This window comes from Manis pentadactyla, chromosome 4 (genome assembly GCF_030020395.1).
Source record: "Manis pentadactyla isolate mManPen7 chromosome 4, mManPen7.hap1, whole genome shotgun sequence".
Classification (NCBI taxonomy): domain Eukaryota; kingdom Metazoa; phylum Chordata; class Mammalia; order Pholidota; family Manidae; genus Manis; species Manis pentadactyla.
Genome location: NC_080022.1, coordinates 14,593,248 through 14,608,327, shown reverse-complemented (window position 1 = coordinate 14,608,327; position 15,080 = coordinate 14,593,248). Strand labels below are relative to the sequence as shown.

The window sequence follows — 15,080 nt, the reverse complement described above, 5'->3', positions numbered from 1 at the left end:
ACCACTGCGGAAAGCAATATGGAGGTTTCTCAAAAAACTAAAAGTAAGAATACTGTTTGACCCAGTAATTCCACCCCTAGGAATTTATCCAAAGAAAACAAGATCTATGATTTGAAAAGACATATGCACCCCTATGTTTATTGCTGCACTATTTACAATAGCCAAGATACGAAGCAACCAAAATATCCATCAATAGATGAATGGATAAAGAAGATGTGGTACATATACACAATGGAATATTATTCAGCCATGAAAAGAAAAATCCTGCCATTTCCAATAACATGGATGGAGCTGGAGGGCATTATGCTCAATGAAATAAGTCAGGTGGATAAAGACAAATACCAAATTATTTCATTCATTTGTAGAGTATAAAGACAAAGCAAAACAAGGAATAAAAAAACCAGTGGATTCATAGACACCCAAGGGACTAGTGGTTACCAAAGGGGAGGGGTTGGGCAGGGTGGGTGGGAAGGGAGAAGGGGATTAAGGGGCACTATAATCTGCAGTCACAATATAGGTCTAGGTCACAGGGACAGTTGTACAGCATGGAGAATACAATTAATGACTCTGTAACATCTTACTACATTAATAGACAGTGACCCCAATGGAGGGGGAGAGGACTTGATAATATGGGTGGATGCTGAACCACTATGTTATGTATGTGAAACCATCATATGTATATCAATGACACCTTAATAAAAAAAATGCACAAGCTCCTTTGACACAGCAATTCCACTTTTAGGAATCCTGTGGAAGTATGCAAGGATGTAAATAATATTTGCTGCAATATTATTTGTAAGAGTGCAAATCTGGAAACTAAATGTCCATCAGTAGGGTTGGCAAATAAGTTACAGTACAGCCGTGCAGTGGGACACCACACAACACTGAGATGAAAGAGGCAGGTGGCTCCATACCAATGTGGGAAGATGGCCAAGATAAAACTAAAAACGTGATTTGCAACTGTTCTGTATTTTGATTGTGGAGATAGTTACATGACTATATGCATTTGTCAAAACTCGGAACTGTTCACCAAAAAGAGAAATTTTACTGTATATAAAAAGGACTATATTAAAAATTTTTACTGTATTAAAAAGACTTTAAAAAAGTAAATCAGACAGTAGTTTGCATATGTGATATTTCAAAACATGTGTATTGCACGTATATGCATGTGTGCAGGAAGTTTTTCTGGAAGGAAATACTTAAAACCAAGTGGCTCTGGGCACAGGAGAGGGATGATATTATTACTTCATACCTGACTTGAGTTTGAAGGTTTTTATTGCAAACCCTGAGTTATGTATTAGTTTTGTAATTAAAGAATATTAAATTAGTTAAAAATGAATTTTGTGCCTCTGGGAACACATACATGGCTTGTAGGGAGAGGGGGTGGGGAAGCCAAGGCACTTCCTGGGTGTAACAGAGAGAAAAACTGCCTCTCAGTCTTTTTAGGTAAAGTTAATCATGGGGTCTTTTTCATCCCTATCAACTGTTTGTTGGGAAGAGGACTGTGATTCCCCATTAGAGGTGGGCTCCTTGGGGCAGGGGTTGGGGTTCTCCTTCCTGTCTCCTCTGGGCCTGAGGTCCCAGAGATGGTACAAGGGTGTGGAAGAAGAAAGAGATTGGTCACTCTCAATAAGACCTCAGTGGAAGCTGATACCCATCCAGGGCTTCTGCGTCCCGGGGGATGCCTTTCTCCCTCCCCCATCAGAGACTGGAATTTCCCTCTCTCCTCCCCCACCATCACCACTGCACTGAGAAACAGAAGCTGGCAGTTGCCATGGCAACCGATTAGTCTAAGATTCAGCCCCTCACCCAGCCAGAGGCTGCAGGGAGCGTGTACATGTGTGAAGGTACATGTGTGTAGATTTGCACAAGTGTGTTGGGGAGGATCCAACTGACGGGGAAGCCAAGCAGAGGATGGGGAGAAAGAAGCAAAGACGGGCCAGAAGCAAGCGAGAGAGAAGGAAGCCAAGCTGCCCAGAGGTCTCACCAACAGAGCTGCGCTTAAGGAACACCTACCGTGCCCCAGGGGCTGTACCAGGCACTTCCTGTCTTACCGGCTGATGCCTGCCAGAGTCCTCCACTTACAATGGGCTCCCAATAAACATCTGTTGATGGATGTTAACTCATCTGCATAAGCTATTCTCCCCCTTTCATCGATGAAGAAATTGGCTCTCAGGCTGTTAAGCCATGTGTTTGAGGAGTAGAGTCAAGTCACTGATTCCAAGATCAGTGTCTTCCATCTGCATTGAGGAGCCCTGGCTAAACACAGAGGAGGGCTTTCAGGGAAAAGGTGACAGCGTCTCTGCCATTAGGGAGTGTATGTGCAGACAGGGAGAGATGGAGGAGGTGGGTAGGACTGAGAGAGTGAAAAGCTGCTTTCATGGGACTACAGACCCCCAATGACAAAGCCACATAAAAAGCCCATTTGTAAGAAAATGGAATAAGGCCTGCAGATAATACCAACACCAATTTGGTTTAGGACAGTGTTTCTCAACCTGGTCATTTTGCCCCCCATTTCTCAGGGGACATCTGGCAGTGTCTGCAGACATTTTTGATTGTTATGACTGAGGGTGGTGGTGGTACTGGTATCCAGTGAATAGAGGCCAGAGATGCTTCCAAACATTCTACAATGTACAGGACAGGACAGCCGACAAATGATTATCATGTTAATGGTGCTGAGGCTGAGAAACCCTCATCTAACTGGACAGTGCAGGGCTGGTCCTCCCGTAGCTGTAACTCTGAGATGATCTCTGCCCCGGGTGAGTGTACAACCCTTGCGATTTGCAGAAGGTGCAGTGTGATGGAGAGGGTCCTGGGTTGTAAACCCCTGACTGGCTGTGTGATGCTGGATAAGTCACTTTACCTCTCTGCCTCTCAATTTCCACATCTGTACAGAGTGGGGCAGCCAGCCTGAACACTACTTTTCCCCAAGGATGCTATAAAATCAAATGAGAGTGTAGATGGGGATGCTCCTTGCCAACTGGGAAGTGCTGTGTGCAGACAAATGGGTGATGTCACTGACCATGGGTATCATTATCATGAAGGTTCTAATATTATTGGGGGTCAGGCAGATGACCATCCAGAAAAAGGAGGAAGAAGTCACTCACTTCACAGTGTAAGTTGTGGACAGGCCCCATCCTTGTGGCTGAAGTGGGAGACCAGCTCTTCCCCACCCATGGCTTCCCCCAACTCCAACATGCCCTGTTTGAGTACCTGCAAATCAATCTGCCACTGCAAGGCATCTGGGCTGGGCTGGTTGGTAAGGTCTTGCAGCTTAGCTTTCCTCAGTGGGTGTTTCCTGGCAGCCACCGTGGGGTCACTGGCTGTGGGGGTCCTTGGGGAGGGCTTGCAGTTGGTGATCTGGTTGGCGCTATATGCCCGCCGTCGCTGGGAGTGGTCCAGACCTGGGCAGGGGTGTTGATAGGGGAGCCATCAGGATGGAGGACAGTGAGGGAAAGAGAAACTTCTTGAGTTTTCCCCTGCTTGCTTACTGAAATATGACCGGCTGCCTCACCTCACTTGGCATTCAAAGCCTTGCCTAATCTGACCCTAATCTCCCTACCCAGCTTCTCTCTTTTCTGTTCCTTTTTCAAGGTACTGTGTGCTCCAAACTTACTAGACGAGTAACCAATTATGTATGCGTTTTCTAAATGTCACATCTCCACATCTTTGCTCCATCAGTTTCTGCTGTCTGAAATCTCCTCTCTCCCCACTTCCAAGAGCCAATGCCCTCATTATACCTTTGTTGATATTCTCTACCAGATGTGCCTTTCCCTGGGATCCCCACAGTTTGTTAAGCTTCCTGTGGCCCCTGTCCCTGCTTTCTATCAGAGTTAAGGCCAGTTATAGTCCACGCTGCACTCAGTTCTTAGCCTTAGTAGGTGATCAGTTAAATACCCTCTGAGTGGAAATGCACACCATAAAGAAGGTGTTTGGAGGCAGACAGATTTAGAGCCTTTATCTGTACTCTATCTCTTTCAAGTTCCATGACCTTAGCCACGTTGCTTAAATTCTCCAAGACTTAGTTTCGTCATCTATATAATAGGTAGAATAGTACCTACCTCTACAGCTGCCCTATTCAGTAAGATTGTTTGTATAAAGTGCTTGGCACATAGTAAGTGCTTAGTAAAATGTAGAAATAATGGCCTCCCTAGAGAAGGGGGTGAAGTACAAAGAGCAGCAGACTAACTAGGATTGATGGTGGAGTCTTCACCGGATGGCCGGGCGTCTTTGGCCTGCCTCAGGGTGAAGGGTGCACCCAAACTCCTGGCACAGTCTCTGCTGTCTGGGCTGGGCCCCTCATCTTGGGCATGGTAGAAGACAGAGCTGCCAGACTCCTGAGAGTGCAGCATGCTGTATCGTCTCCTCTTGTCCTGACGGGAGGGAGAGAAAAGAGGGCTGAGAATGAAGCTAGATGTCAGGGAGGTCATCTACAGGTCATGAAGGGATGTGAGAGTAGGTGGTGGAGGTTTCAGCTCATTATTATTTTTCCAGAATAATGGGAAAGATTTTTGCTTGCTTGGGAAACTTAGGCAGACTTCTGTTTAAGAGATGGTGAATGGAATTGACTTTTCATATCACTTCTATTGTTTATATTTTTAATTGTCATCTTTATTAAAAATTTTTAAAGTAATTCTAAATGACACTGCTGTCTCCAAAATTTAGGTAACCAAAATTAACAAAATGAACCATCTGTTTCTTCCATTCCATTCTCCATGATACAACATATATATACACATATATATATTGTATATTATATAACTCAAAACATATATAAAATGACCAAAAAACCCTTATGTTTTATTTATTGAAATCAATTTTGGGGGCCATTTTTGTTTTCCAGAAACTGGACCGTATTACTTACATTTATTGTATCTAGAAATTTTGCACTTAAACATTTTGGAAATCCTGCATATCAACTATTCTTTTTAATATTTACACAATATTCTGCCAGCCCTTATTGTTTAGCATTCACCTTGTGGCCATTTATTTTTGGCTCCATAAAAAAAATGCTACAATACATCCTTGGACATAAATCCATTTCTATTAGATTCTTAGGAGGGATTTCTGGGTTGAAAAGTTATGTATTTCTAATTTCATTAGTTATTTCTAGATTGTTTTCCAGCATAGCAAGTCCTGTTTACACCAACAATGTATGAGGGTATAAGGTTCACCCAACAGCCCTACTAGTAGCAAGAGAAGACTTTGCCAATCTCATGGTTAAGGAGAATGATTTGAAGTCCTTTCTATCAGTAGGGTCTACTGAAGATCTGCTGCCTTGCAGACTATGGTTCTTAAGAGATCCCATAATACTCTAAAATACTCTAAAATTTCACATAAACTTCTAACTTCTCTTGAAAGATTAGTAACACATTTAATACAGGGCCCACATTCCTGCATGGCAACAGTTTATTAGGGCTGAGTAGGAACTGCCTGATATAGACAGGGCATGTGCTTACAGTTTGTCATATTCCTCACCACTCCTTATTGCCTCTCTATGAACCTAGTGATAAATGCTATCTGTCATGACATTTGCCCCTTTTATTTTTACAAGTCCATTTCATTCATTTTATGCCTACCCATACCCTCTAGGTATTGAGTTTGTGACTCTTGCTTAAAAACAAAACAAAACAAGATGTAAGTCCTTCAAGGAGGAGTGGAGAGAATCACTAAAGAGGGAAGATGGGTGAGGAAAGAGCTTCAGGCAATCCCCCTATTTTTAGCATGAATTCCACCTCCCTTTGAGAAATTCCTCACTTAATCTCACTTCTGCCACTACCTACTAGAGAATTGTCTGTGTAAATAAAACCCAAACTCATCCAAGGAGTGACCTGATTAGAGAGCTCAAGGAAAGAAATCTGAGTACAGTTGTTCTGAATTACATTGCTCATCAAAATCACTTTGGGGAGATAATGTAAAAATGCAGGTTCCTGGGCCTTAACCCCAGAGATTTTTATTCACTTGGTTAGTAATAACTAGGGCTTTGTATTTTAAACACATTCCCCAAGTGCTTCTGCTGCAGGGGATCTTGAGAACTACATATCGAGGTGGTAGCATTTATCCACGTAGTGTCATCGTGACTGAAAGCCCATGGCCTGGCAACTACTGAAAACCCAGATCTAATTAGTTCCTAGCTACCATGAACAGTCTTTCCAGCTATGGACAGCTTTGTGGGCAGGGTTCTGGACCCCCGGTGGCAGTTGGAATTTTTAAGATACTTACAGATCTGGGATTGCAGATGTATAAGGAGGCATCACACACAATGCCATACCCCACCAACCGTTCTCCAGGGAAGAGGCAGCTGGTGCTGACAGGTGAGATCAGGACCTCGGTGGTCTCAGGGAAGACCCACTCCACAGACACGTCACTCAAGACTGGGGCCATGGCCTTCTTCAGGGATTTAACCATCTGTGGGGCAGGGCCAAAACACAGGTTGAGGGGATGTGTGAGCAAGGGTATGTACAGATGAGGAGCACAAAGACCATGTGGATATGAGCGTGACGGGGGGTGAGCAGGGAAGAAGGGATATTGACCTTGGGGTGGCTTGCCCAGCAGTGAACATGCCTCTGAGCTTCCTAGAACTCCTAGAATGCCAGAGGTGGGGCAGATCTTTGCTGTCATCCTCTCTAAAGCTTAACATTTTGTAAATGAGAAAACCAAGATTCAAAGTAGGGCTAAGCTCTGGTACACAGGAAGTCTCTGTCAAAACGTGGACTGAATAATGATCTTGAGCAAGTTAGTTTATCTTCTTGGATTTCAGTTTCCCTTCTGTTAAAGCAAGTTAGTAATTCTCAACTCTCAGCATAGCTGGGGAGACTATCTGAGATATGGATTTGAAGTATCTGCTACATGACAGGTGTTCAATAAATGACAGCTGTGGTTTAGCGTCACCCAGGTTGACTTCTTCAAGTGTACTGAAAAGCTAGAGAAAAATGATTTGATTTGGGGATTGTGGCAGCCATACAAGATCACTCTAAAATCTCCCTTCAAGAAAGCCAGTGCCCTTTTGCTGCAAGGAATGCAATGAGGTGACAGTCTCCAAATGCAAGACCCAGCTTTTGAACCAAGACCTCATGACTCCCTGGAAGCCCCCAGGCGACCACTGAGCATGACAGGGATAATGGTGCCTGGCATTTCAGCCCGACACAGACTGCCTAACGGGCATTTTTGCTCCAGAGCTCCCTGCCGGGTTGGCTGAGACCTTGTCAGGCCTGCATTGCAGTGTGAGGCCCTCCCTGCCCAATCCTGCTTCCCTCCGTTCCTTCCCCAGGTGTGACTGCATCACGGACTGAAGAATTGTCCTTCCTGTTTTCTCCTCTGTTTTCTCTCACAGACATTATCCCCCAGTGAACCTCTTGTGCTCTTAACACCAGCTCTGTTTTTGGTTCCTGGACGACCTGGACTGACACAGGGATTTTCTGAGTTGGCTTATTGATGCCAATTGTACAGGAAGTAGAGAGAAGACTATAATCTCCCAGATTTCTGGACCCTTTAGGTTCTTCTGAGCCACCATTTATCTATCGTCTGGAACATGGCAAAAAATGACCCCATATCCATAAAGATAGCGTCTCGTCCAGGAGCTTTAATCCTGTGCAGGAGGGGAAGGAGTATGTGATTCAGTGGCAGGAGAACAGGGGATCCAGTGTCCTGTACTCCGGGCATTGCCTGCTCTATGGCCTCCACCTCTGATTCTCACTGAGTGAGTGGCCCAGCAGAAAGCTTAGACTTGGCCTCGTGAAATCCCAGCTCCATCACTGAGTTTCTGCGTGACTGGTCTGAGCCTGGTGGTTCCGGCCCCAGGAGAGACTGAGGCCCTGCTCCCTACCTTGGGTTGCAGTCGTTCCCCCTCCACCAGGAACTCAGCACTGCCCTTGGACACAGTTGCCAGCCCTTGCACCAGCCTGTGGCAGACGTTGGGTCCAATTCCAAAGCTATAGCACCTGGGGAAAGGGGAGGAGAGAGGCTGATACTTCCCATTCTCTCTGCCATCTTTGTCCCCTGATGGGGCAAGAGAGAGCGTGAGCCAGCCGAGCTATCTCAGAGGGTGAGGGAGAAGAAAGAGGGCCATCGTTGGACACTCATATTCGCACATAGACAGCCCATAAACTCCCACCCCAGCACAGACTCAAAGCAGCAGGAAGGACTTCTGCCTAGTCTGCTCTTCGGGAGCTGTGTATGTGAGTGTGGGAATCTGTAGGTATACCTCCTGAATGCGTGAGGGCAAAAGGCAGACTTTGCAGTCAGCCACACCAACCTGGAAGCAAGGCACTGTAGGAACTGTGGGTCCTCTCCTGGCATTTTCCATGTTGCTCCGGTTCTGGCACCCCCAGCCCAGGGCAGCCCAGCATAACCAAGCCCTAGACATCCGCCTGTGCCCACCTGGTGGAGAAGGCATGGTTTCGCACCAGTTCTAGCACCTTCCCAGTGTTGTTAACGGCACCATCTGTGATCAGGAAGAGAAGCCGCGGGTGGCCTCGGTGCACAGGCTGCCGGATGATCCACTTGAGAGGGGAGAGGACGTTGGTGCCACCCATGTCAGCCCGCATCCTCTGGATGTTGTCACAGGCAGTGGCCAAGTTTTCCTGCAGGAAAGGCCATGGGCAGGGGAGATTGTCCCCAGGATCACTGTATGGCACCCCTGGAGAATGAGTCCTTCGTTTCCCTAGATCTTAGCTTGATCTCACTGGAGTTGATTCATGTTCCCAATTGCATCTCTGCCCTACATGCAAGAAGAGTAGATGACCACTTATTTGGTGTGACTCTGCCCAATAACACCCTCTACTAATGTGCAAAATGTCACTGTTAGTGGTGTATTCACTTGTTATTGTCCTTTTTTACTCCTCATTTAAAATATCAACACCCCTGGAAAAGGTAGCACATTGGGTCCTAATTGCTCAGCACAAATGAGTTTCCTTTTCCCATGAGCAAGGCAGAAAATGTGGTGGATAGAACATTAGACTAGAAATCTTAAGACTTGAGCCCTGGCCTGACTGTGGCACTAAATCCCTACCATACTTTGAGGAAATCACTGCCTCAATCTGGGCTTCAGATTCCCTCCCTTCTGGACCAACACTGTGAGACCCAACCGGCCAAGGATTACTGGCCCTGGATGGTTATCACTGCAGGAAGGACAGATTCTTAACAGACATCAAATGTCCTACTTCTGACTCAACAAGATGCTCTTCCAACACCCACGCTTGGAGTAACAGATACATCAACAGTCTTAAAACGTATATGTATCTTTTGAAACAACAAGACTAGGAATTTATCCCAAGGGAATCATTAAAGAAGTATGGAAAGTCTTTGCTACAAAGCTGACTAAATGGAAAAGAATGGAAACAATTTAAATGCTCAACTGTAAGTGTTCAGTTAAAAAACCATTACAATCTGTGTAGTGAAATACTAGGCAGCCATTAAAATTATGTTGCAGGTTAATACTTATGGCATGGAAATATGCTCAGGTTAGTTTTGTGTTAGGAAAGTAGGATACAGAACAGAATGGAAGGTCTAATCCTATTTTTATTGAAAATGTCTGTAAATTCATAGAGCAAGGTCTGGAGGGAGTTATATAAAACAAGCTCTGAACAACGGTTTTTCTTCTTTTTTTCTGATTGATATGATTATGGGAGATAAAAAAATTTTGATTTTTGATCATTTAGACTTAAAAATTGTAATATAATCATGTTATTTTTGTATTTTAAAAATTCATAATGTTATTTTTAGTTGAAAAGTGTCCCTATGTCCTCCCTTCCTCCCTTCTTCCCAGCCTTCCCTCTCTCCTTTGCTCCTTTCTTCCTGTCCCTAGACATGGGTAGGATGCTCCAATTTTGAACATGCTGCTGAGGCCACAGTCCCCTTTGTTCCCAACTGCAGCTTGAGGCTTGGGAGTCCCACTTTCATCCCGCATCCACGTCCACTTACCCACCTATTCACCCCCCGCCCATTCACTCCTTTAGCTCAACCTTGCATGAATATGTCATTCTCATGAGACAGAAGCTTCAGTGGGTTGGGGGACTGGGATAGAGCCTCTCTCTACCCTTCCCTGTACCCCCTCTTGTGTGCACACCCATACTTTTCCCAACATAGTTTTTATTTTTAAAAAAGAAGGGCTATCAGAAGATGTCAGAAAACTGCCCACCAGAGACAGCCTCTCTTTAGTCCTCTGTTCCTGGGTCTCATCTGGGTTCCATATGAGCAGCCAGCTTCCAAGGCAGGCTTCAAGGTCCCCCCTCACTCTTTTCCTTCCTTCCCTCTGCTCCTCACCAGCCACCCTCTCCTGGTCCCCGCCTGGCCTCCTCCTTACCTCACTGTAGGTCTGACTGGAAGGGAAGAGGGTCTTAAATGTGGATCCAAACCCGATGACATTGAAGAGGCAGGCTGGCATGAGGCTCTTAAGGGCTACCAGCATGGCATCCTGGCAGGCAGGAAAGGGATTTTCAGGATTTGGGAAGAAGTTTTTACCTCCACCACCATACACCTGTATTCTCATCCCAACACAGAAGCAGCCTCCAAGCAGGACTTTCACCCCTCCATCTGCACCTGACAGATCAAGAAACTGGCTGACACTGACCAGAGGCTGGACCAAAGCCATCATCATAAAACTTCTCATCCAATTAGCAAGTCCAACTCCTCAAAGCCATTCTGTTATAGCTTGCCAGTTCCATTTCACCTCCTTATGACCTTGGGAGGCAGGGAGAGCAGGGAGCACCTCCTCTCTTCTGCCAAGACAAAATGGACATCCAAGGGAGGCACGTGGCTGGGTCTAGGTCATGCTGATGATGGAACATGCTTCTGGCTCTCCTTCAGGGCTTTTTATATCAGACTCACCCTAACCATTATTTACAGATCTCTTAGGGACAGTTTCTAGCTTGTATCTGTTCAATGACCAATATGTACTTTAGATACATACCTCAAATAATCTTCACAATAACCCTTGAGGCAGGCACAATATCACCCCCATTTTATACACAAGAAAATTGAGGCACAGAGAGGTAGATGGACTTGTTGCTGAGCACTAAGATAGTGAGCAGCGGAGCCGGGATGCAGGCTTGTGTCACTTTGCCTCCAGTGTCTGGGAACATTCAAGAGTCTTAACCTATTTAACTATGCAATACCAGGAGAACTTGACAAAGGTATAGTGAAATAAATAATGGCGAAGAGGGAAGATGAAGGAGATGACAGGAGGGAAATCATGACTGATGATGGTGATACAATGCCATGATAAATATAAAACGAAACTACATGAAAAAACACTATTCTAAGCACTATATATTATCTAACTTAATCTGCGTAGTATGTGTTACAGGATTGTGATTAAGAAGATAACACTGAAGTTAAACATATCTGGGTTTAAATTTCACCTTTATCATTACTCACTTGACCTTGGGCTAATTAAGTCACTCCTCTGAGCCTCAGCCTGGCACAGAGTAAACATTCAGTACATGGCTATTATTACCAACCCAATGAGATACCTGTTCATATCAATACTTCTATTGTATAGATAAGGAAACTGAAGCTCAGAGCGTTAAGGAATGGCAATGGATCACAACACCTAAGCATGGGACTGAGGCTTTCAAAACATAAGTCTAAGATCTTTCTTCCTGTTGGCTCTGCCTTGGCACAGAGCTCAGGAATGAAGGACTCACCTACATCCCAATAGTTTATTGATGACACCCCACGGAGCTTAGCCTAGCCTCAGGGAAACAAGCTGTTGTATTCCAGAATTCAGAAGGAAACAGCTGCAAGTGGATCCAAGCGACTTCTACACCACATGGCTGTCCAGGCTCCACAGACCTGCAGCACCTCTCACACCCCCCTCTGTAAACATTAACATTAACATCCACTCCATTTCTCTTTGTTATTTGTGTCAATACGTTTTGTTTCTTTACAAAAGAAGTCAATATCTGCTTGTTTTTTTCATTAGCCACTAATGTATATTCCTGCTAGCCGGAGACTCTATTGATCCGTACAGGTTGTCTCTGTTCACGCCTATTAGAATGTTTAAAGCCATGTTTTTGGCAGCAGGTGGCACCTGAAGAATGAGACCAGCTGCAGGAAATTAAACTAGCTGAACTGTCCCCTTTGGCATGGCTATTTGGATTTAGTCTCTCCTACCTCCCTAAGCCTAGTTTTTCCTAAAACTTCAACCTAATGGGCCACTATTAATGACCCAAGCAACTCATCAAGGATCTCATTGTGAGTGGGGAATGGGGGTGTATGGCCTGAATAATTTTTGTGCCTTTCTCTAAAAGGGGCATGCGTAACAGAATGGATTGCATTAATGCAAAACCATTTGTGAAGGGATGACCTTGAGCTCTAAGAGCAGAACTGGAAAATTGAGCAAGAGAGACTCCAAGGGGAAAGGGAGGGAGAGGAGAGCCAGAGGAAGTTGTCAGAGAATTCTGGAATGTAAAGGTTGGAACGGTCTTTACAGGAAATGGTTTCCACTCATAAACCAGCTCCATTTAACTGGTAGTAACTGCCTGGAACCATGAGTTGAGAAGGATACAGAGAATGCGTCAAGGCTCTGCATGAAAAATAAGTGTCATGACCAATTATTGATATCTGTCTGGGCTTGGGAGAGGGGAACAGAGGATGTGTGACATATATTTGCCCTCCCTGAATCAATTCTTTCTCACTTTACAGGAAGGATAAATGAGGCCCAAAGTTGAGAATCAATTTGTCTAAAGCCACATAGCAAGTCAGTGGCAGAACCGATCCTGGAGCCCAGGCATTGCTCTTTCCACTAAGCATACAGCAGAAATGACATGATTAGAGAAGAGAGCTTTTCTTAGTGCAAAAGCCTTATAATTACCTATCAACAGTGTAAGGAAAATGGGCACCGAAACAAGATATGGAAGGCTTATTAGGCTCCCTCACTAGCCTCATGATGGTGGGAAAAACACTTAATCTCCTGGGGACTCAGTTTCCTTATATGGAAAGTGGCAGGGAAAATAAATGCTCTCCAAGAGATGTTTTAGGTTTATTACCCCTTGATACTTTAGAGTAACTGGAGAGACGTCTTACAAGTTGATGTAGTTATGGAACGGAGCACACGTGGTCACACAAGGCCTGCAGAACGCTTCAGCACTGCGGCACTACGGACAGCTCCCAGTTCCCATTCCTGCCTTTGAGGGTGGGCGAGAGTGGGGAGGCAGTCCTGCACCCCAGTGTCAGGAGGCCTCAAGCAGGAGCCTGGGTCTCTGTCACACTTCAAGGGCAAAACCCAGCCAGAGCAAGCCCAAGGAGAGAGCTGGCAGCACAGATCTCACCTAACCCCAAACATTCCTTCTGATTCAGTTGCCCTGGAAACAAGAGTTTGCACCAGGGATAAACTAGGAGGAAGAATGAAATTTCAGGTGACAGCAGAGTCCGCTCCCTTCTTGTTACTCATCCCTCATTTTCTTGAACTATGATCCTTTACCCAGTTCAATAAACATCAATTGAGGGTTTTTTTTAATGCATAAGCACAGAGATAGGCCCCATGGGGAGGGATAAATGAGAACGATCTGGTCCTTTCCCTTAATGAATTCATAACTCCAGAGGAGATGAACATCTACACAATTGAAAATACAAAGGAGAGTTGGGTACATCATAATTGATGTGAATAATCTGAGGGAGATGAAATGCTTCTGATATGAGGGGGTAATACAAAAGAGGATATCACTCTCTTGTAGTCCTTTAGAACTCTCCATTGCAGTGAGACCATGCTCCCAGGCAAGAGTGATTATCAGGGCTGTCCCCCTCACTTGACTGTGAACTCCTTGAGGGCAGGAACTATGTTTACAACCTGCTGTCTTTCCAGATGGCCAAGCATAGTGCTTTGCACATATTAGAATTTGGGGGAAAAAAGGATAAACCAAATATTTTCTACTGGATCATACACATTCCTAGATATCAGGGGCCATGCCTGGTGTCAGATGGTAGCGTCAGTCAGACAGACAAGGGTTCAGTCTTAGACCACTCAAGCTGTGTGACCTTGGGTAGATCACAGAAACTCTCAGTATAGGTTTTCCCATTTGGAAAATGGTAACAATAGGACCAGCCTCAGAGGATTAGTGTCTGGATTGAACACCAAGCTGTGCATTAAGTGGGCACAGTAACTGACACGTTGTAGGCCCCTAGCAAATGTTAGTTTCCTTCCTCTCTTTTCTGTCCTGCTCTCCACTCAGTACCTAGTAGGGTGCTTTAGCCAGAGCAGTCACTCCACAAAGGCTTGTAGAAGGCCAAGGAAAGCTATTGATGACTTCTTGTCTTGTAAATGGACATCAGTTCTACCTCTGCTCATACCTTTCAGGGTTTTATTTTGGGAGTAAGTTGAGTGTGGGTGTCTCTGTTCAAACTGATTTCGACAAGTTGTTCCCATTAGTCATGGATAGGCATTTTGCAAAGTGGTTCAGGTATGGAAGGAGGGCTGCTTGGAACAGAAAGCCCTGAGGAAGTGGGTTTGGGGGAGCACAGCTGATTTATCCTGGAGCCCCAGCCCCCAGGGGGAGGGGGTCCTCTTACAGGTACCTTGACGCGGTGGATGTTGGTCCCACTCATGCTGCCACTCCTGTCAATGAGGAAGATAAATTCCCCTTGGCTCTTTCTCAGGTTCGGCTGGACTGACTGGAGGTCGGGACAGAAGTTGAGCATGATGACAGAATGGTGGGGGATATCCTTGTGGAGGCGTCTCCGGATGATTTCTGTCTGGAGGAGGAAGGAAAACTCTCTCACCTGGGCATTCAAGGGGTCCAGAGCTACTCCTGGGGGCTCGCACTGATCCTCTATTACTCACCAAGTTTTGTCAAGATCCCACTCATACTCTGTGTGAAAGGCTGCCAGGTTGACTGTACTTCTCACAGGTTGACTGTGACTGTGGACTTTCATAGGTTGCAACAGCAAGTATGGACTCAGAAGGCAGAAAGATCTGGGTTTGAATCCACTGTTTGGCAGCTGTGTGATCTTGGGCAAATCCCTCCTCTGGGTCTGTTTCTTCATTTGTAAAATGGGGCAAACACTGTTCCCCTTCTCCAGGTGGTTTTGAGGCTAATCTGAGCTGACACACAAACGGGAAGCCACCAGCACACATTCAGGTC

General features: G+C 45.3%; 1 protein-coding gene across 5 annotated transcripts in view; it reads right to left on the bottom strand.

Annotated features, from left to right (window-relative positions):
• VWA5B1 (von Willebrand factor A domain containing 5B1) overlaps nucleotides 1-15,080 on the bottom strand; it is a 69,061-nt gene that overhangs the window by 16,916 nt on the left and 37,065 nt on the right. For all 5 annotated transcript variants that reach the window (XM_057499802.1, XM_057499801.1, XM_057499803.1 and 2 more), the window contains 7 exons: nucleotides 14,515-14,691; nucleotides 10,304-10,414; nucleotides 8,380-8,582; nucleotides 7,826-7,940; nucleotides 6,223-6,408; nucleotides 4,190-4,337; nucleotides 3,214-3,404 (listed from right to left, as the gene is read on the bottom strand). In XM_057499802.1, the coding sequence (XP_057355785.1) occupies nucleotides 3,214-3,404; nucleotides 4,190-4,337; nucleotides 6,223-6,408; nucleotides 7,826-7,940; nucleotides 8,380-8,582; nucleotides 10,304-10,414; nucleotides 14,515-14,691 (1,131 nt within the window). The remainder of the gene's footprint in view (nucleotides 1-3,213; nucleotides 3,405-4,189; nucleotides 4,338-6,222; nucleotides 6,409-7,825; nucleotides 7,941-8,379; nucleotides 8,583-10,303; nucleotides 10,415-14,514; nucleotides 14,692-15,080) is intronic.